This window comes from Peromyscus leucopus, chromosome 12, assembly GCF_004664715.2.
Source record: "Peromyscus leucopus breed LL Stock chromosome 12, UCI_PerLeu_2.1, whole genome shotgun sequence".
Taxonomy (NCBI): Eukaryota; Metazoa; Chordata; class Mammalia; order Rodentia; family Cricetidae; genus Peromyscus; species Peromyscus leucopus.
In genome coordinates, this window is record NC_051073.1 from 69,011,150 (window position 1) to 69,037,827 (window position 26,678).

The window sequence follows — 26,678 nt, forward strand, 5'->3', positions numbered from 1 at the left end:
ATACACACATACACACACACACACACACACACACACACACACACACACACACACGCACACACGCACCATAGTGTTGTTACATATTCACAGATCATTGAAAGCAATATAAAGTCATGTTTATCTTAACACAATCCCCCTTTCCTACCACGATTAAACATTTCAATATCATATAACGTCTTACGGTTCTTGCTGCCATCATCAGTTATCACTTCATTTGGGATGAGATGAACTTTTTTAATAACATGGTATTTAAACTTATAAAGGTAGGATAATGAAGCCTTTGCTTTAATGAAGCAAGTAAGAACAACAGCTTTGTCTTCTCTTTTTTCCTGAAAGCCCCTTAACATCTCTGACATTATATGTAATGAGAGGGAGGGATTCCATTTACTAATTATTCCATTGCCATTTCCAAGTTTTCAACTATTCTCCAGACAAAGCTACATTCTGTGTAGAAACTGAGTTCATACTCAACCTTCATCAATACATTACCTCTAGCAAAGATTGGCCAGCACTAACTATAAACAGTAGCAGTTTGCTTTTGCTTCTAAAACATGAACATGCAAAAGATGATCCAGGGTCCTATGCTGTCTCCTGCTGTCATCTCTTCCATTATGAGTGCCAAGGCCATGCAATGCTCTAGGGACTGTCAATCTCTGTTGTTTATTTCCTTCAGAGGCAGTGTTCCTGACTGACAAAGCCTTTTCACTGGAGATGAGGACAGCTATCACAACTTGGGTGGGGGGAGGGGTACACAGTGTCAGGGAACTTCTGTAGCATCTACCAGATAAATAGCCTCCCATCATTTTAACGCAAGAAGAAATAAGAATGTTTAAAAGAAAAAAAAAATCTGTTCCAAAAGGAAACCATTCAATGCAAAGCTTTGGGTAAATTTGAATATTTGCATATAGTTAAAATGGTTCCTGAAATCTGAAAAAGCATGATGGTAGATTTATATCAAACTACAGTTATGTTAGTAGAAGAGCATCCTTTTATCTCCATTTTTTAATCTGTGTTTTCATCTCTCTCACTTTCAATCTTTCTTTTTCTTCTCTTTCTTCTTCATTCTCCTCCCTCTCTTCTCCTTTATCTTCCTTTATCTTGAGTGAACAGTGAAAAATTCTGGAGAGCCACTTAAAATCAAACCATGGATGTCAAAATATCCTGCATCAGAGAAATTCAATTTTCTCTAGGAGACCAAATAAATCAAGAGTCCAAAGAAAATTAAAAATTAGAAGGGCAAAATTAATGTTTTCTCTTTGAACAAAAAGCAAAACTCAGTTCATTAATCAGCATTTGAACAGCCTGAAATCCCAGAGAATCCAGAGAAAAACATACATGCATTTAAAACTAATGTGTTGATGTGTCTGAGCCATATAAGCAAGTCTGTGGTGAACAATTAAAAATTGCTTCTCCAAGTAAAAGGATAAATGAAACTACCTAGAGTAATAGTCAATCATAGATGTGAGCCGCTTGGGAATAATAATCTGTATATCTATGTTGCTTGAAAACACTGTAAGGTTTTGTTGGCTATAAGCTAACTTGTGTGCACATCGGAATCAAAGCACAACTATAACAAATTAATAAATAGTAATATGGATATAGGAAAGTGGCTAATGGGCACTTGGGTTTCCTGTGTCCTCTTATGTGTGTACAATCTCCCTACTGCCTCTCAGGCAGGGAGGCAAAGCAAGGCAATTCTAACATCTGCTCTTAGGGGCCTGTACAGCAGATACTTGGAGGTGTTGGTTGTGGTTCCTTTTTTTTATGTAACTATTTTCTATGTCTCCCAAAAACAAAGTGCAAGAATTGTGTTGCTACTTTGGGTGTGAATCTATTTTATTCTCTGAAGAATTTAATCAGCTAAACTGAAAAGAAAAAATATTGAAACGTAGAATGAACATCGGCAGAAGCAGGCCTGCCAGTGAGTTGCCACTAAAGCAAAGCCTGGGAGCTTCCAAATGGATTGCAATGGGGGGAAAAACTAGGCAGCAGAAAGAGGAGAGAAGATGGAAGCCATGGCGATGCCAAGGGCACAATCCTTCCTATGAACTCATTCTTCCCATCTACAACCACAGGCACTCGTGAATGTCCTCCAGAAACTGTCGTTTCTTCTAACCAACATGGCCATAGGAGGAAAGAATCAGGTCATTTTTCCAAACACAAAATTATCACTGGGACACAGAAGCTCTTTATTTGCAGAGTGAGCACCAAACCAATAAATTGTGGCACACAATTCTCTTCTAAGCAGACGTAATACTCACCCATAGGAAGTAAAAGTAACTGAAAATAAGTAGCCGAGTGTTTCAAAACACAAACGCAGCCTGGCTATAAAGGAGTGGTGAGATCTGCTCTCAGAAGCAGGCTTTAAAGATGGGGTGAAGCTCTGTAACTCCAGATGACCTTTAGGACTAAGAATAAAATGGAATGGTATTCTTCATACATTCTCCAAATGTTTGAACAAAATTGCATAGAAGCCAAGTGTTCAGTATGAGCAGCCGTGGGCAACAGAGACAGGACTGAATGTCACAAGTACATCTGAATGTGGAGTGTTTCAAAAATGCATATCCAGATAAAATGAGGCCATTGAGGCTGGCAACAAATTGGATTCTTGCGAAAAGCTGGAAGAATCATTACAGAAATTTAAGAATATTATATGTCTAGTTAATTTTTTTTTGGTGCCTGATGGTTTTGTTATTTATTTGCAGCTTTTTAAAAATAAGTTTATCAAAATAATAATTTTCAATGTAAAAATATTATATGTTCCTACAGAAAGAAAACAGAATTTTAAAGCATAATTATTTGAGAATTTTGGACAGTATATTTTTATTGCATTTACCTCCAACTCCTCTGCATAACTTCTCTCATAACTATCCTATCTCCCTACCAAACCCCAACTTCATGCTATCTTTGTTTTTGTTTTTTAACAACTCATTGACTCCAATTTTGTTGCCCATATACTTATAGGTGTGGAGGAGCCATCCACTGTCTCGTGGTTGCCCTACAAGGAGTCTTGAAGAACTGACTCTCCCAGATGCATCGACTGAACATAGCTCCTCAGTTAGAGGTGCAGGACTCATGAAGCCCTTTTCTCTCCATGTTAGGAAGTTGACTGGCTTGGTCTTGTTCAGGCAGCCACAGCTGCCATGTCTGTGCATACAGTGATCCTGTCATGTCCCAAAGACTGCTGTGGAATAATACTTTTGTACCCTGTGTGAATGTATGTCACTATGATTGGTTTAATAAAAAAGGCTGACTAGCCAATAGCTGAACAAGATAAAGTTAGGCAGGAGAGCCAAACTGAGAAGGATGGGATGGGGAAGGGTAGAGTCAGAGGAGTTGCCAGCTAGACAGAGAACGAATTGGACACACAAAATGGGATAGAAGTAAAAGCCATGAGCCTCAGGGCATCACGTAGATTAATACACATGGATTAAGTTGTAAGAGCTAGTTAGTAACAAGCCTGAGCTATTGGTTGAACATTTATAACTTATATTGTCTCCAAGTCAGTTATTTGAGAAGCAGCTGCCAGTTATTTGAGAGCAGGCAGTCTAGACAGGAACTTCTGCCTACAACATACACTAAAACAAAACTTTTTAAAAGCACACAATCCAGTTCCCAATATTTTTGTTCAGTTCAGGATGTTAGTTTTTCATTTGAAACAGTCTCATGTAGCCCAGGCTAGTCTCCAATCTCAAAGTTGCTGCATAGTCAAGAATGACCTTGAATTTCAGATCTCTTTACCCCTACTCCAAGTGGTAGGATTACAGGGGTGATCCACCATGATCAGTTTATGTGGCATAGGGGATGCAATTCAGGACTTTACAATTGCTAACTAAGTACTGTACTCACTGGGCTGATTCTCTAGCCTCATCAGCATGGCTTCATATTAGCTTCTTGGATGCTTTGCACTATAGTATTCCCAGCTCAGAAGTCTTCCCCATTACAACCATGAATTCACACGGCTATGGATACCCATACATAATAGGGTCATTCAATTTTCTGTTATGGATAGAGGACAGTCACAGACCTCATCTTTTCCTGATGTGCCCATGGCTGTCAATAGCTGCTGGAAGAGGGTGCATCATTTTCTCTAATAGTTTAGCTGGAAGACTAGGTAGAAAAATTAGGGGAAAGGAAAGGGGATACCAGAGAGTAATAGAAGGTGAATATAATCATAATATACCATTAATACATATGAAACTACAAGACAATAAAGAAAAATCTTTTAAAGTCTTGCTCAGTGCATCCTATAAGGTTTTAGAGTTTCTCTGTGTTCTTCTGGTACCATATTTAGTGCTTACATACTTTTATTTATTTATTTATTTTTTGATCTTTGAAAATATACTGTATTTGTTCCTTGAAAGAAAGATCACCCCATTTTCATATTGGACTCAGTCATATAAAAATGGCCAAACAAGAAGTCATTGTTACAATTGTTGTTGTAGGCTGATTAATTAAATAAATATCTCATGTATGCCCATGATATATAGTATTCTTTAACTAAAATAAGAAAGTGTGTAGAGAACATGGCTCAGCAGGCAGAGACTGTGGTGTGTGGACCTATCATTCTGAGTTTGATCCTTAGATCCTGGGAGACAACTGATTCAGAGAGTTGTCCTTTGACCTTTATATACCTGTCCTGTGATGGATATGTAACTACACACACACACACACACACACACACACACACACACACACACACACACAGGGGGTAGGGTGGGGGAGAGAAAAAGTGGCAGGGAGAGAATAGTAATTTGGCTGGGATCTACTACGGCTTTGGTTAGTTGATTGACTTTCGTTGCAGTTTGTTCATTTGTTTGCTTCAAATTTTATTTGTTTATTTTAATAGTAAGTATGGGTATTTTGACTGCATCTGTGTCTGTGAGTAACATGCATTCATGGTGCCTGCAGAGACCAGAAGAGGAGGAACAGAGTCCCTGCCACTGGAGTTAGAGATTGTTGTGCACCACCATGTGGGTGCTAGGAACCTCTGGGGAGAGAAGTCAGTAATTTTCACTACTGAGTGATTGCTCCAGCCTGGGTTTCTTTGTTTTAAAGGTAAGAAAGAGTGCAGTGACAAGAAGTGTTGATGCAAGTTCTTAACAGCGTCAAACAGCTCACAGAACGAAACTCTCAGAACTTGAACCAATTCCTTGTCCCAACCACTAGGAAACCACAGAGTTTCCACCTATTTATTTCATATTGAGTAATTCATACTGTACAAATCAACAGACCGTAAATTTCAACAAAGCTTAATAAAGGGAATGTGGTTTGGGGATGGGGGCCGTTAGAGCACTTGCTAGAAAGCAAGAAAACCTGAGTTCAAATCTCTCCAGGAAAAGCCAGGAACAGCCACGCCCCCTGGAAACCTGGTGCTCAGAGGTGGAGACTGGCAGATCCCCAGGAGCATCATCGTGAGCTACTTGCTACACTTCAGCCAACTTCTGGGTCCTTCATTTCCTCCATTCCAAGGCTGTATACCCTCTTTCAAGGGCATGGGTATGAATCTAGCCCTTTATGTGAGTCACAATTATCTATATTGACTTTGAAACAAGAAGCACATCCAGACATCTTGTGTGTGCCCACCCATTTGGGGACAATAATGCATTGCCTATTTTTTAATAGGACCTACATAGAAAATTATTTTGATCTGGCAAAATGTTCAAGTTCACCATTGTGAACACTATTTTCACTTTCTCTCCAAACTTGGCGTCAGAGGGTCCAACCCAATACTTATCCTACTCTGAGGTAGCTTTAGCAGTTATGCTTTCTATCTTGTAGCCAATGGGAAACAAAGCAAAGAAGAGTGATGAGACGAACTGACATTTTCCTTTTGAATTCCTGTAAGCAGGAACTCCTTTCCGCTAATAGTGGGAATGCTGAGAACGCTAACAAGCAAAAAGGGGAATGCTGAGATTTGAAATGAGAACTGCAGTGATTTTCCTTCAGAAGAACATGTCCAGAGGGAAGGATAAAGACATAAGTAGACAGCACAGACACCTGAGCAGGCAGTTCCTCAGTAGTGAGTGAGTGACTCCCTCGTAATGGCGTCCCATTACTCTTCCCATCACAGCCTTCTCTCTACATCATTTATATTCTAGTAGAGCCCAAGCTACTAGCAAACTGTATTTAATAAAACTAACAGGAGTCTTAGGAACTGAAGAATGAGCAGACAGTGCAGCTATGCTGAACACTAGCTGCGCAGACTTAATTCACTTAGCCACGTGGGACTTAAGTTTCTGTAGGGAAAGCTGGAGCTACAACAGCCATGATCTGGGTATGAGAGCCAAGTAACAATGAACATGCAAACTGGAAATTGCTTTTAAGGTCATTCTAAAATGACCACATTTAATTATGTTGTCACTAGCGTAATTATCAAAGCTTTAATCCATTAATAGCAAGTATATTTGTTTTATCATTATTATTATTCGGATGAAAATGTTTCCTTCTCATTTTTTGAAGGTATGAGGAAAGTAGAGTTCACCTATCAGAAGACCACATCTTGAAGTCAGAATTTTGTGCCTTGAAATCCAGTCCACTGCCCAGGAACCTCATCGTAGGACAGTAAACTTTGGGTCCAGAGCACCAAATCCCTGACTTGTGTCCTAGGAATATAGAGTCCTCTAGAGTGCTCAGGATATTTTCTGCTTTGTTGCTTATGTTAGTGTGCACTTCCAATATCAGGAGAAACTGGAGCACAGAGAGCATCATGGGAGACCAACAAGTTTGCCAACATCCCCATCCCTGTCAAAGGTGATGCCTTCATGTAAAGAGGTAGACTGATCCCCAAGATCGCCATGATCCCTTTTATCCCCAGAGCCAGTCACCCCCTTCATTTTTGTCAACAACGCTTCCTTTTTGTTCCCCTTCCTCCAATGAGGAAGTGCGGCACAGACACAGACACAATACACCTCTTCATAAGGACGGCATGAGTGTGTGCCAGATGGGCCGAGGGGATTACAACATGTTTCCTCTCCCATGGTGACTCAATGGGGCTGGTATGAGAACTCATCTTATTCAAGAAGGCAGCTTCCCCTGACAGAATTATGAGTCACAGTTCCTGGGGAGAAAGTGCACTTATCAACAACATTGGGGGGAAGGGGATCTTTGGGTGAATACAGTAAAGGTCATTCAGAAAGGCAGTGCTGCCAGGACTACTGGGCAGGCAGCAGACCTCCCAAACTTCTGGAGGCTTTGATCTCTCAGCCACAGTAGCGTGGTCATCTCTCAGTTCAGCTTCCAGGTGTGGCACTTGACACTCTAATGGGAATTATTAGTGGATTTAAAGAGTGCCAACAGGAAACTCTCCAGTTTGAGAAAGAGGGCTTCTGAACAGATATTTATTCATCTATTTATCGTGTGTGTACTGAGCACCTACTGTGTCTCTATGTATTAATCATCATACCAAGTGTTTGGGAAAACCAAACAAAATGAACAAATCTATGCCTTCAAGTACCTTAAAATCAGAGAGGGGCTAATGACAATGGGAAAGAAGAATTAGACAGGGAATGAGGAGAGGGAAGAAGTTTGGAAGGAAGGAAAAAGACGGGAAGAGAGGATAAGAAGGAGGGGTTCAATGGCAAATAACAGAAAAGAGGTACAATGAAGAGCGTTGATAGAATATTAGCAGATGATGGGAGATGTTAAAGCAATGCTAATGGGGTGGAGGGGAGTGATTGGCAGGGCTATTTTAATTAGAAATGGTCAAGGAAAGCCTCTGTGAGAAGATAACATTCAATCAGCACTAAGTCAAGTGAAAATAAATTATAGTCCGAGATTTTCATCATCATATTTAAGAATCTGTACACCAATTCCCTTCCGATCAAATGAGACAAGTACCCAATAGATGCTGGTATATTAGGGTGGCCCAGCTGTATGCTAGCACATCCCAGTTGAATACTAGGCCTGGTTAAAATACAGCCTTTCCTCTGTGAAGTCCCAAAGGGCCCACAAGTTTAGATATTATCTGTTCTTTCAGCTGTACTCTGTCCTAGTTACACCCCGTCTTTAGAGTTATTTTTGGTTTCTAATACAATGCTCTAAGTGGCATAGAAAAACTGAAATGCACCCAGCAACGATGATCAGGATGGTAGGAGGGCTGAAATCCATGCCAAGTGAAGAAGAGTTGAAGGTACACATTGCAGAACACTGGGGTCACGGTTACATAATGCTGATTTAACACTTCCAAAGAGTTCTCACAGAGAATAGCCATTAAAGCAATATAAGTCAAAGCATAGCCCATGGTGTTCACAGGAATTATACATAGGGATCTTTATTAAAATCAGAAACCCTAGGGTCCCTGTATAAAAAAAAAAACCAAAGAACCTGTGCTTTAGGTATTTTCTTTTTCATTCATGAGGCTAAATTAAAGAAGTATATGGAAATGATAGAGACTAATTTCAGCCCGATGTGAAAGAATTTTTATAAAAATTTGATGAATCAAAAAATAAAAGTCTGCAATTATACGTTCACTAGGTAGAGCAAACCTGGGTGACGATGAGAAGTAATTTAGAGATGAAAGGAGACATCAAAAGATGGGCATTTGAATACCCAACCTATTCTATATGGGATCCAGGACCATGGTGACTGTTTGTGAATCAAACTCAATAAAGATCTTGGTAGGGTCCTCTTACAAAGCATATCCAAAGACAGAGCCTACCAACAAATCCAAATTTGTTGCCTATATGGATGCAGCTTGATAGGAACCATGTCTTTGTCTTGTTCTCAGCACTCCAGGGGACTGCTGGCAAATGAGTCTTCTCCAGTGCTCGTTTGGGTTTGGGAAATAGGTCGTGCTATATCCCTGACATTACCTCCATAGGATTTAAGGTAATAAGAAGGAGAAATATCCTTGGGGTATAAAGTTAAGATTTCCCTGTGTTTATACAGATCAGCCCTCTTCCTAAGTGTTCTAGTCCCCCTCACCCCCAAATTCTATGGTTCTTTCAGATACTTGATTGTACACAACTGCAGAAGACCATGGAACAAAACCAACATTGTGTTCTTTTAAGTTCACTATCAGAAAGAGTGGACACATGGTCCTGTATGTTATCTTAATTTCAATTATTTACCAAGCACCACATACTCACCTGAGGCATGACTCTGAAGGATCCCATAGAAGTACAGACTCATCAAACACCACAGTAGTCCCATCCTGTCAACATAAATAAAAAGATAAGGGAGGGTAGTTCTTCCCTGGAGAGTTTTAATAATCACTGGCAATGCATGCTAACTCTAGGTTAAGAACTGTCCCAAGGGTTTTACAATATTAACAAGTTTTATTGTCAGAACAAACAACAAAATTGATAGGCATTGTTTCATATTGTCATTTGCCTTTGAATCCTCAAAATGCGTATAGATAAACTCAAACAAGTTTAAATAACATAACTGAGATCCCTTGGCTAGAAAGTAGTCCAGCCATCATTAAATTCCAGCTGTGAAGCTCCAGAACTCTCTGCTAATCACTGAACTATAACTACTACATTAAAAAAAAAAAAAATGTTCATCTGGATTTTTTGACCTGGAGTCACACTTCTGGCAGATGAATTTGACCCTTTTACCCTTCTTTAAGTTCCCTTGTCTAGTCTCAGCAGGAAATATGTTATGATCCAGGTACTTTTCCATCTTAGTAATGAATGGAAAGTCTAGAGACCCTGGATTCAGACATAGTCTGCAGTCAACCACACAGAATTTATATCATCAGGAAATATGGAAACCTCCTGCCCTTACTGCTCTTGCTTATCCACTGAAAAGACAAATGGCAAGGCAGTAATCCTTGTGGTTTTTAGCTTTCTAATGACAACCAGCAGGAACTGCCAACTAGCAAGACCATGCTCCTATATTTGGATGTGTGGTCTTTAATGCCGGAGATTTAACGACTCTGTAAAGTACATCTTTTCCTAGTACTCTGGTCCTGCCTGGCCAATGGGAAAATGTCTACAGGGTTATAAATACAGAACTATGGGATGACTCAGAAATTCCAGGCTCATGACTTCTGCCTTCTGATTGATGAAAGCATCCATACAAACGTGTTTGGAGACATCTGGTAAGTTGTCTACATCATACTTCTAGAAAGCAGCAGAGATGAGATTTATTTTATTTTATTTTTAAACTCTCATCAAGCACAGGGAACCACATCCCTAAAATGGCCAAAAAGAATACTTGACAGTATGACATAAAGCATCAAAATGGGCCACTTTTAAGAGTACTACATAGAAATAAAGGGTATAAATTGGTATAATCCAAACAACTTAGGCTGCATTGTACATCCTAACACAAAATGTAAATTACTACCCCTATCATTTTTCATAACAACAGACAACCAAAATTTCTAGTTCCTTCTTCAGCCTATCTCTATAAAATGTCATAGATGAGTTTCTCACAAGAGGTATTACAAAAAAAACATTTTATCTCAACTATCAATTGTCCTTTTCTTTCCAAACAACTGCTTTCCAATCCTCACATCATTATCTTAGGGAAATTTAGTTGTATCCATCTATCACTTACTCATTCAATAAAACACTTTGAGGGCTGGAGAGCTAGCCTGGTGGCACAGCACGCTTCCATAACATACTCAGTACGCAGAGCTTTAGCCACAGTACCATCTTCCTCCCAAAAGTATTACAAAATTTTTATTAATAAGTTACAATAATCTAAACTGTATTCTAGTAAGCATAATGCAGAGTCTTTTATAAGAGTACTTTTCTGCAGTCAATAAACCCATGAAGACCACCTCAGTGCCATCAACTGTGTATAAAATATACACATGCAGACCCAGACTAGAAATATGACTTATCAGACAGAGGGTATAGTAGTAAGCTGAGTCTTATGGGAACTTAAAATATGTACCAAAAGAGTAAATGGCAGTACAAAGCCAAAAAAATGATAAAAGAAAGCAACCAATCAATACGATTGAAGATGAGCAAAGAAAAGATTGCTCCAGCCCAAGACTCTGTGAAGACTAAACAGAAGGTGCTTTCACACTGAGCAAGGACTGGTTGGTTATTAGGAATCAAGGCAGAATGAAAATATGGGAAATGGGACTCTTGGAGAAGAATATTCACAAATAAAGAAAATATGAAACATAGATATAAAATAGTCTAATAATGATTCTGTTTGGCTCAAGTACAGGGTACTAGAAAAAGAACTAGAGATGATTTGATTGGAAATCTGAAAGGGCTGGAGATAGAAAATGCCAACTCTGTGAATGGCATGCTAAAGACATGTGATTTAACTTATAGAGCAAACAAGATAACTGATGTTTTCTGAGTAGAGGGGTGATATAGTGCTATAGGAGTAATCAGCTTAGGCCTTAGGAAAGTCACTCTGCCAGACACAAAATGGAAGAATGGCCACTAAAGGCTGTCTTGGAGTCATTTTGGATCCTGAGTTTGTCATCACGGGAATTGCTCTCCTGCTAGATTTTTTTTTTTTTTTGTCATTGACACACTTGCTCAGCATGCCACCTATGTCCTCACTCAAGTCATTAATAAAAGTAATTAATAATTCCGAATCAATCCTTGTCAGCAACAGCAATAAGATACTGCACTGCAGATTCAGAGCACAGCAGTTTCAGGCCCACTGCTCAGCGCTGTTAAGGTATTCTGGCCTCTTCCTCATTGCTTTACACACACACACACACACACACACACACACACACACACACACACACTTTGGATTTTACCAATTTCCTGTTTATAAATTGCTAAATTTCTAGAGCAACACGTAGAAGACATTCTAATTAGTGTGATTGAGGACCTTAATTGATATTCCCAAGAGTTACTGGATTATGCAGGATGGAGCAGAGTCAGGTCACCAACAGAGACTAATCCAATGATAACCTTTGTTCAAACACAAATCCAGGGTCAACCTTGCCCTGTGATGAATAAAACATCAAGCCTACAAAACAGAAATTGGATTGTGCAGCATGTTTTGACAAGCTAAAGGTACCAAGGTTATGGGAGATGGCTGACTGGCCTGAACCCTTTTAAAAGGTGATAGTTCGTTTAATACTGACTCACATTCAGCCTTGGAATTTTGTTATTGGGAAAAAAAGGAATACACTTTCAGTTGTTGTTTCTTAGAGTAAGGGGGCATTAAATCAGAGTTGGAGAAACTGGCAGAAGGCAGGGGGTACTGTATACTAATGCAAGAGCTCACAGTGTTTGAATTATAGTTAGCTTTCCCTAACTGGGGTGGTGTCTCGTGGATCCTGCTCTTGCTTCAGATAATAGAGACCTACATATATTTCTGGACAGCCTTTCCTTTTACTCATTTCATTTCCTATCACAGTCCCCACCCCTCTTCAGTACTTCTCTGGTATTCAATGACATTGTTTCTTAATAGACCAACTTGGATGCATGTATCACTTAGCAAGCACTTTCAAATGCATGTTTAATTCTAGATAGGCTTAAAAATGGTAGCGAGGATGTACTTTCTGCTCACCACTTTTATACCCACTTCTGTATGAGAAACCTTTCATTGGCCTAATAAGCTTCTGGATCTCCTAGGCTTTGAGTTAGCCATCACAGATTCTCTCCCTGGACCAGCATCCCGGATTTGTTGTTGCCTTAATGCTGTTTGTCACAAATTTGCTTAGTTTTCCCTTTGCAAAATGGCATTTCCCCAAGCCACAGAGTAATGTTTTTTTTTGTTTGTTTGTTTGTTTGGTTGGTTGTTTTTGTTTGCTGACTCTATCTATAACTGTATGCTCACAGAATGGTCACTCTTTAAAGTTCACCAGGATGGCCGGACTCAGACCTTCAGCCTAGCCTTCATCAGTTTTCCTACCCAGGAATCTTACTGTGTCTCCTATAAGGTCTTTCTGCAAACTGGATAAGCCTCCTGTGGCTATTAACCTGATTTTACTTGCTTCATTTTTGTCCTTTGTAGTGATTTAACCATGGAAAACTTGGCCATTACCACCAAAGCACAAATCTTAGATGGCCAAACCCATGCAAGGTGAATACTTCTACAAAACCACTTCCCTCAGTCCTAAGCTATGTTCATAAGGTCATCCATGTTTCCCCTTTCCATTCTTTAGGTTTTCCATTAACACACAACTAAGAGATGACAAGAAAACTTACATCTCATTTTATAAAAAAGGGATAATGATGTTTATTAAGGAATGAAAATTGGTTTTCATCCATCTTGTATTGCCTCACAGATTTTTTTGACCCAGAAGAGGATCTCTGTGAGACAATTTCATGAGCCAATATTTACTACTAAGCAAACTTTCAAACAAACTAGCATGAAAGGCACTAATTATAGGTACTATGAAAGAAGTGTGCTCTGCCCTGTCCTTCTTAGGAACAAAGCTATAGCACATGAGTGCAATAAAGAACAGCCTTCTAAGGACTCTAAAATACCAACAACTGAGTAATCTATTTAAATACATAGAGGACATTCACCCAGATAAGTCAAATCATGTATGAGCAGTCAAATCATAGCATCTTTAAAGGAAATGAGAAGACAGTCTTTAACCATAGGGTCCAATCAAACATAAAATCAGGGAATTAAGGGGGGAAAGTCTTCAAATGTGAGGAATACAGTTCTAAATAATTCATGGATAAAAAGAAAATCTCCAAGGGAGATTAAAAATGAGTTTGAAATATCATACCAACCATGTGCTTAGAAAACAATTTGTTGTATTAATGACAATGTGCTAGAAAAAAATAATATAAAGTGAGCAGTTTAATAGTCTACATTAAGATACTAGTAACCAAGAGACAAATAAACTAAGAAAACAAAACACAAAACAAACAAAAAAATCATAACAAGTAGAGATCAAAGAATTTTAAATAAGTAAAAGTAGGGAAAAAAGTAAAATGGGTTTTCTGAAAAGAGGGAAGAAACTGATGTATCTCTAGCCAGGTAAAGCAAGAAGAGAAAGAACATACATAATACAGGAATGAAAGAAGAGATATGTCTACTGACTCCTGAGACATTAAACATATAAGCTAATGCTATAAACTTGGGTATACAAATTCCATAACATAGATGGAATGGACCAATATCTTGAAAGACACAAACTTACAGCATTCAGCTAAAATGAAATGCAGCCTGATTAGTCCTTCAAACACTGAGGATATCAAAATGTATTCATCTTTAGAGCTTTGAGAGGAACACAGCCTTGATCACACCTAGATGCCAATCTTATAAGAGTGAAAAACAGAAACAAGTACATTGCTCTGTCTGTCTTTCTGGCTCACAGAAACTGTGTAGCACATTGGTGTCTTGTAGTTGTCGCTTTGTTTATCTATTTGTGTCAAGAGTTTTCCTTTCTGTATTATTAATGCTTTAAGAACCTATTTTGATCATATTCAATACCAAGTCTTCTCCCAACTCCTCCCAGACGATCTATGCCCAAATTTCATGTCCTTTATCTTTTTTTATTAACTTTTGCTGTTTTAATAAAGTATCTACTCTAATTTCTGCCACCCATATGCTTCTGGGTGTGGGACCATCCACTAGAGCCTGGATCATGGTCAATTACTATGATCAAGGATTAAGGAAAACTGACTCCTCCCCAGAACCCATTAACTGTCCATAGCTTCTCAGGGGCAGGGGCTCATGAATTCCTTGCTTCTCTTTGCTAGACTGTTGGTCGGCTTGATCATGTGCAGACATCCAAAGTGACTGTAAGTTCTTGAGTACAGCAGTCCTGTCACATTCATAAGATACTGTTTCAGTCTGGCCTCCTCAACCTCACACTCTTACAATCTTTCATTGAGAAGACATTGGATTTGCCCATTCTAATGGACATGTTTAGTTAATTCCAACCAAAATGTCAGAAAGATAGCTTTATATATAGATAGATGATTTACATGGAAGAAAGGAGCAGGGCCCTATAATAGGAAAGAAAATTTTAAAATAATGATAAAGTTGGAGGCATCACACAGTAAACAACCTAGCCTTGAAATATTAAGGCTTTGAATAAAAAAAAAAAACTTTACCAAAAACAATATGCAGTAAGCAAATAAACACAACAAAGGATGTTCAAGATCATTGACCTTTAGAGGAACATAGATTAAAATCACAATAAATTAAAACTACTACTACAACTTGTCAAAATAGCTAATATATAAATAAAAATAAAACTGAAAGTACCTAGGGCTGAACAAGATAGGAAGTAGCTCAAAGTGTCCTGCTGGTGGAGTTCAGACTATAAAACAGTATGGAAGACTCTTATAAAGTTAACGAACAATCCTGCTATATGACTCCACACATCATCATTCTCATTCTCAGATCTTTCCTCTTTTAGAAATAAAAAAAATAATATGCACACACACACACACACACACACACACACACACACACACACACACACACACACCCTTTACATGAAAATTTGTAGTTCACTATAAATTGCTTAAAACTGCAAACAACTCAAATGTCACTCAATATATGAACTGATTGACAAGCTTTGGAGCATACAGAAAAAAGAATACTATTCAGCAATCCTAAACAATGAGCATTAGTTAGTGTATGTTAGGGAACTTGGGTGAACTTCAAAGGAATTCTGTTAGATAAAAGAAGCCTTTCCGAATGGGCTACACACGGCGTGATTCCATTTCCATGAGATTCTCAAGAGCATAGAACTGGCGTGAGGGACCAGATATTGAGGGTTGGGGTGGTAGAACAGTGTATCTGTAAAGGAGCTGTTCAGTGGCGTGGATCACTTGAACATCCTGGCTGTGACAATGGTTCTAGGGCCCAGGACACAAGCTAAAATCCATTGTCTTGGTTTCATTCCCATCGCTGAGATTAAATGCCCTGACAGTGAGCCATGCAAGGAAAAACGAGTCCATTTGGGCTCAGAGTTTGAGTTTATAGTCCATCACTGCGGGGGAAGTCAAGGCACTGGGTACTTCAAGAAGCTAGTCATATTACATCTGCAGTCATGACCAGAAAATGTTGAGCGCATGCTCAGTTTGTCTTGTCCATTTTACATCATCCAGAATTCCCTGCCAAGAAAATGGCCCCATCCACATTTAAGATGAGTCTTCCCACACTGATTAACTTAATAAGTATCATCTCCTGGGCCACTAAGATATCTCAGTGGCTAAAGGCAGCTGCCACTTGATGATAGGAACCTGGCCACTTGAGTACAAGCTCCAGCACAAACACAAGTTTGGAAAGGGAGAACTGACTCCACAAAGTTGCCCTCTGACATCCACACACACACATCATGATACATAAGCCCACACATTCATCTATACACACACAAATAACAAACATAATACATTTGAAAAAATACAACCCCTGATAGACATTCTCAGAGGCTAACCTTAATCATGGCAATTCTTTATAGGCATAGCCAGAGTCCTGCCCCCACGTTTAAAGTTGGCAATTAATGGTAACCATCATATCCACAAAAACTCTGCTTCAAAACAGGTCAATTTTATTATATACCTATGAAATATATTTCAAGTTACATGATTCTTCTTTTGAAAACTGATAAATTAGTTGTGAGGTTTTAATAAAAGCTGTTTTAACCTAAATATATTGGTTTCCATTTTCAACATTCACTTGCAAAATAACAGTGCTGTCATTAAGCACTGAATGTTCCAGAAAAGTTCAGCAGTAGATGTAAAGAGAGATCAATGAACTGTCCTCAACTTGAAGCTCACCAAAGCCAGTGCTGCTAACCTTTCCTGATGAAACATCAGGGTCAAAGTTCTCACCAGAAAATATTAGCACACTCTAGGACATCGCTTTCCCCACAGTTTCAAAACACTAGGAACTTTGAGAGGACGGATATAATGCACCACCTGCCATCTTCTGAAGCTTGGAATAGAATGTGAGCAGAAGGCCTTCATGTTGGGCTTTCATGTTTTGAATAACAACGTGTTCCGAGAGGTGAGGGAGGACATATCACCATGAGGGCTCATCTCTGTCACACAGAGTAGAAGCAGGTTTGCAGTGAGTGGAGGTGAAAGAGGAGCTTAACAGAATGCTGGACCTGGACTTGCAGGTTTGACTACATGACCCTGGACACCCTGAGAAGAGAGGTGAGGTGCAAACACCTGATAAAAGATGTCCACTTCAGAAGAATGGGAATCTGCTCTTTCTCCAGAACCAATTTCAGACTGGAGTGCTAGAAGTTCATGGACACTTTCAAACAAAAAGTAAAGGTGGGAGTGCATTATGTGCTTTCTCTCCAGTATGTAGACACTCCAGTGACTCAAAATTCATATTAGGGACACTTAGGTTGGCAGATGATAAACACTGACATTTTATCTCATCATTTGTTGAAGGAAATCTTTGAGTGTTCTTGTGGAGAACTTAGCATTGTCCAAGCAGATACATAGTTGTCAGCAAATACTGGCAAGCATGAGATAACATGGGCAATACTTGGAATCATGGAGTCATCTACCTAGGTCTATAACATATGCTACTTTGAATATTGTTTGCAAAGAAGAACTCAAGTTTCCAGGGCCTCACTCAATCAACCACTGGTGAAATGTTCTATTTCTTGTTCTTGGGTGTACCGGGCCCAAGTTTAGTGTAGTGTTTCTAAAATATTTCAAAGAAGATGGTCAAGGTTCAGACTGAACATTCCACCATGCAGAAAACCCAACGCTGTGATGGTATTCTCTACAATGAAATTTGAACTTGGGAAAAATGTGTTGATAAAACATGGTTCAGGGGTGGGGGAGACCTTTCTAGTTACAGACATTTAAACACCAAACACTACAAACATCTTTTATTATAAAATAAGTTCGTTTTACTTATCTTTGAAAGGAGTCTATGGTCTAGTATTTCTTCTAATGCACTCAGCAAATATTTATGAAGAACAAAGGAGAATAGATGTCCTTATGAAAGGTGTAATTCTACCACAAACAGAAGCTCAAGGATGGAAATCTGCATCAAGCATTTCTAATCATGAGCACATAGAGGGGAGAAATCAACTCACATGGGTGCTATGATGCCACCTGAAGTTCAGGCAGGGAATTAGGTGGAATTATCCCCACCACTGACACTGAGCAGTCATGTCACCTTAAGACTAACAGTCAATCACTTCCTGGTTAGTAAATTAATTATTTTTCCCAGTGTAGGAAGCTTCTCAGCCATCTGAGATTTCTGCTACTTAAATTTCATGTCAAGACATGACTACCAATAACCTCTCTAATTCAAAGGAATGGTGTATAGAACACGGTCCTGCCTGTGGAACTCTCCAAAGAGAGGCACCTCTATAAACCATTGCAAGAGGCCGAAGCAGCAAAAGGTGGCCACATTTTCATCAATATGTGCTGAAAAGATTGCACAGTCTACCTTTTCAGTCTACAGCACCGTGCTCTCTCCAAGTCAAAGATCAATTTATTGAGTGCCTATTTCAAAAACTTTACAGACATAAACACAGTGATGGTTAACATTGCTTATCAACTTGACAAGGTCTAGATTCATCCAGGTGACAAAACTCTTGGCATGTTTGCAACAGGGTTTTGAGATTGGATATACATGAGAAGACCTACCCTAAATGTAAGCTGTGCTATCCCACTGGCCCATAAGCCAGGGTCCTGAACAGAACTGAACAAGGAGATAGCATGGGGAACATCTACATTTCATTTTCCTTGGCTTTCCTGATTACAGATTCAATGTTACCAACTGCCTCAGGCTTCCTTCATGCAGACAGACCATTTCCTGAAACTGTGAGCCAAAATGAATCTTCCCTTCCTTGAATTATGATCGTCAGGCATTTTGCCACATCAGTAAGAAATAAGAAGTATACTGCTGCTGTAATGAGGAAGCTTGCAGCTTGGGAACAAAGAGACATACAGAAAGAAATGGAAAGAAGGGGGAAATATAAGTTAAATAACAAGAAAGCAAATGTCCAACTATGGTGATATTTGTATTTGTACTGAAATGTGATTTTATTTGTATGTTAATAAAAGTTTCCTGGGGGTCAGAGCTAATAGCAAGCCATAGCAGAAGCTGGGCGGTGGTGGTGCACGCCTTTAATCCCAGCTTTTGGGAGGCAGAGCTAGGCAGATCTCTGTGTGTTCAAGGATACAGCCAGCATGAAAACACATGCTTTTAATCTCAATACCAACCATAGAAGACCTGGAGGTCTGTACAGACAGGCAGTAACGAGGAAGTCATGTGGTTGGGTTTACAACCAATGAGAAGGCAGAATGGAAAGTCTATAAAAAAGACAAACAGACAGGAAGTGGCTCTCTTGCTGAAGAGGACAGGAGCAGCAGTGAAGGGTAAGGTTTTTAGCTCTTAGCTCTGACCTCTTGGGCTTTCATCTCTGCATTGGCTCTGTGTTTCTTATTTAATAAGACGGTTATATCTACATCCAACTTCATTACAAATGCCACCAAAGTCATGTTGAAATCTATGACACACCTTTTAGTGAATACCTTAAAAGACTGTCAAGCAAAACTTTTTTTAAAAAAGTAGGTTTGGAGAGTACTGTACCACAGCTCTCATGAAGGTTCATGACTCCTAATGGCATTTTAATGTCTTGACACAATCTGTTAAGTAAATATCATAGTTAGCTTTGTTTAATAAAATATTACCCAGTCTTATTTGACCATGAACTCTTTCATATGTAAAATGCCTATCTGGGTCTCAGTGGAAATACAGACACAGACAATAAAACTTCAAACTGTGGAAGGAAGGAAGATGCCAAGCCATAATTTATAGATCGATGCTGGGTCCTGAAGACACAGCTGCCTTCCCACTTGATGCTGAAATGAAATGAATCCAATCGTCCTCAGTTTTGTGCGTGCCTCTTCACGCCTCTTCGACCTTTCTCTGTTCCTTTTCTAGAAATAAACTGTCCTCTTTCTCAAATCTCTGAGTAGGTGTTTGGACTTCCCAGAGTGCTTCATGATAGTTTTACCCTGGTCCAATTTGTTCAGGTTTTCATCTTTCAAAGTGGGAATCCAAATTTGTGTCCGCAGAACACAGCCCAAAGCTGTTACACAATGAAAATGTGTGTGTGTGTGTGTGTGTGTGTGTGTGTGTGTGTGTGTGTATGTGTGTGATGTATCTCCTAAACAGTAGAGGAACATTTTTCAGGACAATCAACTTCTGCTTTAATTTCTCATTGGTCACTTTTGTGTGGCCTTGGATATGTTATGCAAGTACTGAAAACCCTAGTATCCTTATCAATAACACAGGATAGCAATCTTTACTTAAGACTACTATAGGATTGTGTTAATCTTCATGAAATAGCCTCATAAATGGCGAGACATCAATATTCTATTTTGTACACCTATCCACAGGTTGGTGTTAGTCTTCTAGAGAATCCTGTGATCCTTGAGAATCCTCAAGATTGTCTGTCTAAGCTGGGTGGTGGTGGCGCATGCCTTTAATCCCAGCACTCAGGAGGCAGAGCAAAGCAGATCTCTGTGAGTTTGAGGCCAGCCTGGTCTACAGAGCAAGATCCAGGACAGGTACCAAAACTACACAGAAAAACCCTGTCTCAAAAAAAAAAAGAAAAGAAAAAGAAAAAGAAAAGAAAAAGATCATCTGTCTATGGAATAAACCTGTCCATAGCAACCATACTTGAATGAACCTTGGAAGTCAATGTGCATCATCCTTTCACATGGTACTTCCCTATAGTGTTTCCATAGCAACTATACTTGAATGAAGGTGGGAAGTCAATGTGCATCATCCTTTCATATAGGACTTCCCATAGTGTTTCCCTATCAAAACAATGACTAGTTTGCTAGAGACAATTTATCAAGCTAAACCCTCACCTGCCCTCTAGTCCATTGCCTGGGGGCCCTAGACAGGCCTCCCTTGTTCTGTCAAATCCAGTAACACCAAGGGATACCACATCCTCAATTACAAGAGAAAACGTGGAACAATCCTGGATCCCAGTTCTGACAGTTATTACTCTGTGACCTTGGCGATGAATTTATTGTCTGTGTCTCAGCTTCTAGGACGAGCTTTATTAGGAAGAGTTAAAGTCAAGAGTTAAGTCGGAACCTTCAGGGAGGACTTAGCATATTCCAGGCTGACATGGTGCCAACTGGGAAGCAAGGCGCCTTCTATGCTCATATTGTCAGGACACTGGAGAAAACAGTCTGCTCAGCATCCTCCCCATCCGTATCCCCAGTCCTGCCCCTGAAATGCAAAAGTAATATTCCTTGTCTCGATGCAAACTTGCAGAAGGCAATTTTAAAGAGGGTGAGAATAGCAAGGTTTAAAGAGGGTACCCTGTCTCTGTGTCTAAAGCGTTAAAGAAACTCTGCTTCTGAACCAACACTGAGGAGGTCTGTGTCCCCAGTGAGAAAATTCTATGGCTTCTTTCACTAGGTTTTGGACACCAGGACCATCCTGACAGATGGCAATGTACACCCATCAGTCCCAGAGTCTGGGCTGTGACCTCAGTCCACCAGATCACACTAAAAGGAAGGGAGGAAGAGGGGCTTCCTCATAACATTTCATTTCTTATGCACTGGATATCTGGTGAGCTTACTGCATACGAGGTAACGCCATGCAATCTCCTTATATAATAGTGAAAATCAGCTGGAATTTTACGGTGTTGTCAGCTAATGAGCTATTAACCACTAAAGACTCGAGTGACACAAATTTTAAAAGTTGTGCCTTACCTTCACCAGACAGCTACTTACAAAAAAAAATCACTGGCCTCCCTCACAGAGAGGTATACAAGCAGTGTTAAATGTGAGGTTTTAAACAACTTTGAGAAGCAAATTGCACCGAAGGACAGAACATGTACAAGATGAGCATTTTGTGGCTATAGCATAATACTGCCGGGGTTGGGGCCTATTTTCCAGTGCAAAACTGATTACTAGCATGACTGAGTACCTATAATGTGGGGTTCCTATGTTAAATGCTAAGGGCAGCAGAGATCATACAGAGATCTTATCAGATCTCAGGCACCCAGGAGCTAACATCCTAGCAGAGAGAAACTCTACCTTAAATATGACTGATTATAATTGATTAAAATTGACTGTAATTGGTTATAATCAACCACAAAACTGGGAGATTAAAGTTCCTACTTTATGTGTTTATTGATGGAATTATACCAGTTAACATATATATTATATATAAATAAATACAGTGTCCAAAAGAGTATTTGCTATCAGTCCTTAAGTGACATTTAACTACATTTTCCTATGCTATTAGTAAGCACATAATCAGTGCAGGAAACACTCTTGCATGCCGTAAGGAAGGCATTACCTGCATTTTAATAGGCTAGGGAGACTGGGACTTGTTTGTTGCATGATAGAAAGGTATTTTAACCCAGAGACGAAGTGATGGAAGCTTCCTTGGAGATGGAATTCAAGTGGACTCTGAAAGCAGGTAGCACACTGAAAATACAGTCATGTATAAACAAAGGCATTCCAAACAAAACTATAACCCAAAACATGCCATATTCTACCAATGATCCTAGAAGGCAAAGGAAAATGTAATGAAATGCTAATTAAATGCATATAATCTTGCAGGCATGTGGACAGGGAGTGGGAATTTTGTTCTGTATACTCCAAGGACAGGCACTCCTTGGAACTGCCATTCATATCAAGGCTCAGTTACTACATTCTGCTCCAGGTAGCAATACAATTGCTTATAGGAGTTGACAGGACATTTCTCAAACCATGGGGCCATAGAAGTCACTTTTATCAGAACAAAACTAGCCATCTACAAGAGGAATCTCTTCCCATTAACACAAAAAAAGTAGTTTTAGAACACTGTCTCGCATCGTTTTCTTCATACAGACACACATTTAAATCCCTTCAGACTTCCAAGAGACTGTCATTTAATATTGAGCTTCTTCTACAGAACTAGTGATTTCCCCAAAGTTCGACTAATGATAAATGCGGAAGCCTGTGCTCAAACCCAAATACCTTGACACCAAAGCTTGTGATCTTTCAGTCTGCAGGAATGCTCCCTATTTGCTCTTGTAATTACTTTAAAAGTTGGTGTTGAAGGTAGGAAGTCACAAAGACACCATTTTCAACTGGAATTTGAATGTCTGCCTTCTGCTTAGCAAACAATCTTAGCATTCATCATGTCCCAAGGAAAATCCCATGTTGTTTCATGCCATTGATTTGCCACTGTCTCCAACAAAAGGACCTGCATGCATGCCATGGCCCTGGGAATTTTAAACAAGAAGTCAATGAGAGATGCTGGTAAGTGGTTTGTAATTGTCTAGGGGCAGAGGAAACCTTGCTGGAATAACAATCATATCAATATGCTGGCTACATGAATGATCCTGCCGTGAATTACAACAGGATACTTACACTCCAAACCTAGGGTGGCAGATCTGCATAATTAATCTCACTCTGCCATAAACCCACAGGTTCAGCAGCATTGGCATTCCACAGTCAAAATTAATGTCTTATTATTTCTCTCCTCTTTGGTGATTCTTCGCATGCATGAAAATAATATCACATGTAGGAAAATAGTATCAGATGTAGCAGCTCCATTAACACAGACAAGGTGTTAGAGGTTCATTGAGCTACATTCATTAAGTATACCCTTGTTAAATCCAAGCAGAAAGACACAGGACCAATTCAATATATATATATATATATATATATTCCTAACGAATACAGCTACTGAAGTCTGAAAACTTCAAATGTTACTTTTAAATTGCTATAGAGCTTCTGAAGGTCACATACTGTCCAACGTGGTCTTCTATGGAATGACTTCTGGTAGGTCATATATCAGGGTTGTGCCTACATTTTAGGTATGTACTAGGCTACATATACATCATAGGTGAAGTCTTAAGTTAAGAAGCTATCTTTTTCTGCAGGACTTCTTGGGGCCTTTTAAAATGCTAATGCATATTATGGAACTAAATTGCTTAGGAATGAATCATAGTATTCTTCAATTGTAACTGACTGCAAGGATTCCCGTTTTATAATATCTCCAAACATTAGGGTCCTTGGCAGAGTTTAGAAATGCTGACTGGCCTTCCTTTAGAAAAACTGAGGTTTTTGACTCAGTTTAGAACAACCCCAAAATAGAACAAGATTCAGAAGTACCTATAAATTCTTCTATGAGGTACAAAACTAGTTTATTTTATTTTTGCGGGGGATTGGGGGGGGATTAAAATAAGGGTCATGAATTCTTAATGGGTGAAAACAAAAACGAAAGAGAACTGCAAGTCAGTTTTATCATTTGCTAAATCATTTCTAACACAAGCTGAGGAAGGAAGAAGGGCAAAGCTCTCAGAGAGCCTGAGACACAAGCCATGCTGGTGGGAGAAGGTATGATGCTGTGCTTTGATGGGAGAAGGTATGATGCTGTGCTTTGTTGGGGGAAGGTATGATGCTGTGCTTTGCTGGGAGAAGGTATGATGCTGTGCTTTGTTGGGAGAAGGTATGATGCTGTGCTTTGTTGGGAGAAGGTATGATGCTGTGCTTTGTCAGTAGGACTGGGTGGAGGGGACTAGATTCCAGTTCTGGCATGTGGATACTGAAAAACCACTACCAAATCCAAACACAAACGAGAGTCAGGAAGACAGAAGGGAGCCATTATTCTCCCAGGTCTCTCAGTGTATGGTGGGAAACCCAGGTGTCCCTAATATGTGCTGGAAAAACTAAAAGGAACCACTTTTTGTGATTGTTGTGCCATTTCTGAAAAAGAGAAAGAAGCTGGGTTTATTAATTAGGCTGATCTATAATCCAATAGTTTTCACATGCAAATATTCTCTCCATCTAGGAGAACATGGAAAACAGACTAAAATCTTGCTCTCTAAATCCAGAGGAAGAGATATTCATCACACCACAAGAGGGAAGTTTGTAGAAGTCTTAGTAAGGCATCACGTGTCATGGGGACACCTCTGAAAGCTGACGGATGACAAAGTCCAAAGCAATTTTTCTCACACAGAGTATCACAATGCTATTTCCCTGGTGTCCTTCATATGACATTCCAGGTCCTCCAACTCTTTCCAATTCTTTTCCAAAGCACTCTTCAGCCCCGGTTTCCACCGCAGGTACATGTACAGATGGCACTGTATGTCACCCTGTACCTCCGTCCCGTCCCCCCGCCCCCCCGCCCCCTGTAATGGGCTCTTCTGTCAAGAATGCTCTTCACTATCCTCTTCACATGGACAAATGCAATCCTTCAAGGACCAGTATCAAAACTAGACCTCTCATGAGGTGCTCTGTTACTATCTATAGAATGTCATTTCTTCCTTCTTCTTGCACCTTATGCTGTGCTTCCCTTATAGCCCCAGAAATGTAATGTTTTTGCCACACCACAACTAAGTATGCATGCTTTCAGACTCTTGGAGAGGTTTAGTTCTCTGTCATGGTTGTCTCCTGGTCCATACGGAATATTTGGGCTTGTAGCTGGAAGTTTTCCTGTGCCCTGCCTTGTTCTGAGGTCCCACAGCTGCTTATAAAATAATCACTCAGAGGCTTACATTAATTATTAACTCTATGGCCTATGGCAGGCTTCTTGTTAGCTAGCTCTTTCAACTTAAATTAACCCATTCCTATTAATCTATGTTTTGCCATGTAGCCATGCCGTTACTGGTTTGCTGGCATCTTGTTGCTCCTTAGGCAGCCAACTTGCTTCTCCCCTTACTCTCCTTTCTCCTCTGACTATCTCTCTTGGATTTTCCCATCTGGCTCCATCCTGCCCTGCCATAGGCCAATGCACCTTTATTTATCAACCAATCAGAGCAACACATATTCACAGCATACAGAAAGACATCCCACATCATGGGCTATGGATTGGATGACTCGTTGTCTGCATACAGTGGTTCTGTAGGGTGTTCCTCAGTAAAGAAAAATGCTGTAATCCTTTAGTTTGTTTTTTGACATCTTTAACATGTATACATTAATTTATTCCCCTGGGACTTGCTCAGGAAATTGCACTCAACAACATATGTTGGGTTGTTAGCTGTCTTCAACAGAATGTACCTTGGTTATACTTCAAAATTCACACCTTGGCATTTATCATGTACATGATGACACTGTGTAAGAGTCATTCAGAGAGCTCTTGTCTCACTGTGCACACAAGGAACTCATGGGATTAGGCTCTGGATATTGCTTAATTTGGATTCATGGTGTCTCATTCAACATTACTGCAGCTTATTATCTTTGGGCTGGGGTGAAATCTCCTGAGCATGCTCACACTGGGCAGAGAGGAGACACTTCTCTCCACCCTGCGTGTTTCAGTGGGTGACTGCTTGTAACTGTTGTTCAACCTGCCAGAGGATTTAAGAAAGGAGCTAACTTCAGAAAAGAGGAGACTCTATCTGAAACACCATGAACTCCTTCAGGCTGTCCCCCAAATTCTGTAGAGGTCAAGAACAAACGGAAAGTAAAGGTCCAGGAGATTGTGGACCCACTCGGGGGCGACCTGTAGAAGATAGACCCCAATGTCACAGGACTTGGGGGAATAAATACTTGGCCATTGCTACTGCATGCACCACTGCCTTGCTGAGCAGAAATAACTCACGCTATGACAGAGTACAGAGATTCTTTTCATGTCTCATACCACTTGATATTCACATGGCTCATTCAGAAGAGAATATTATAATTTTCCTGTTTTACAGATGATGAAATTAGGTGCAAAAAGGTGAAGTGTCTAATTCAGGATATCACAGCAATCAAACAGCAGAGCTTGGCTTTACATAAGGTTCCGTGAGGCCAAGGAGATTGTCGGCCCTGGGTCTTCACCTTGCTCTCCCCGGTACCCACTGCAGGCTCTAAACCTAACACATGAAGGAAGCCCCT

General features: G+C 39.8%; 1 protein-coding gene across 4 annotated transcripts in view; it reads right to left on the reverse strand.

Annotated features, from left to right (window-relative positions):
* Nucleotides 1–26,678, reverse strand: part of LOC114697095 (interleukin 1 receptor accessory protein) — a 141,341-nt gene that overhangs the window by 87,692 nt on the left and 26,971 nt on the right. For all 4 annotated transcript variants that reach the window (XR_003735112.2, XM_028875168.2, XM_028875169.2 and 1 more), the window contains exon 2: nucleotides 9,090–9,154. Coding sequence is in view for 3 of the 4 variants with exons in the window: in XM_028875168.2 (XP_028731001.1) it covers nucleotides 9,090–9,153 (64 nt within the window). In the remaining variant the exon portion in view is untranslated. The remainder of the gene's footprint in view (nucleotides 1–9,089; nucleotides 9,155–26,678) is intronic.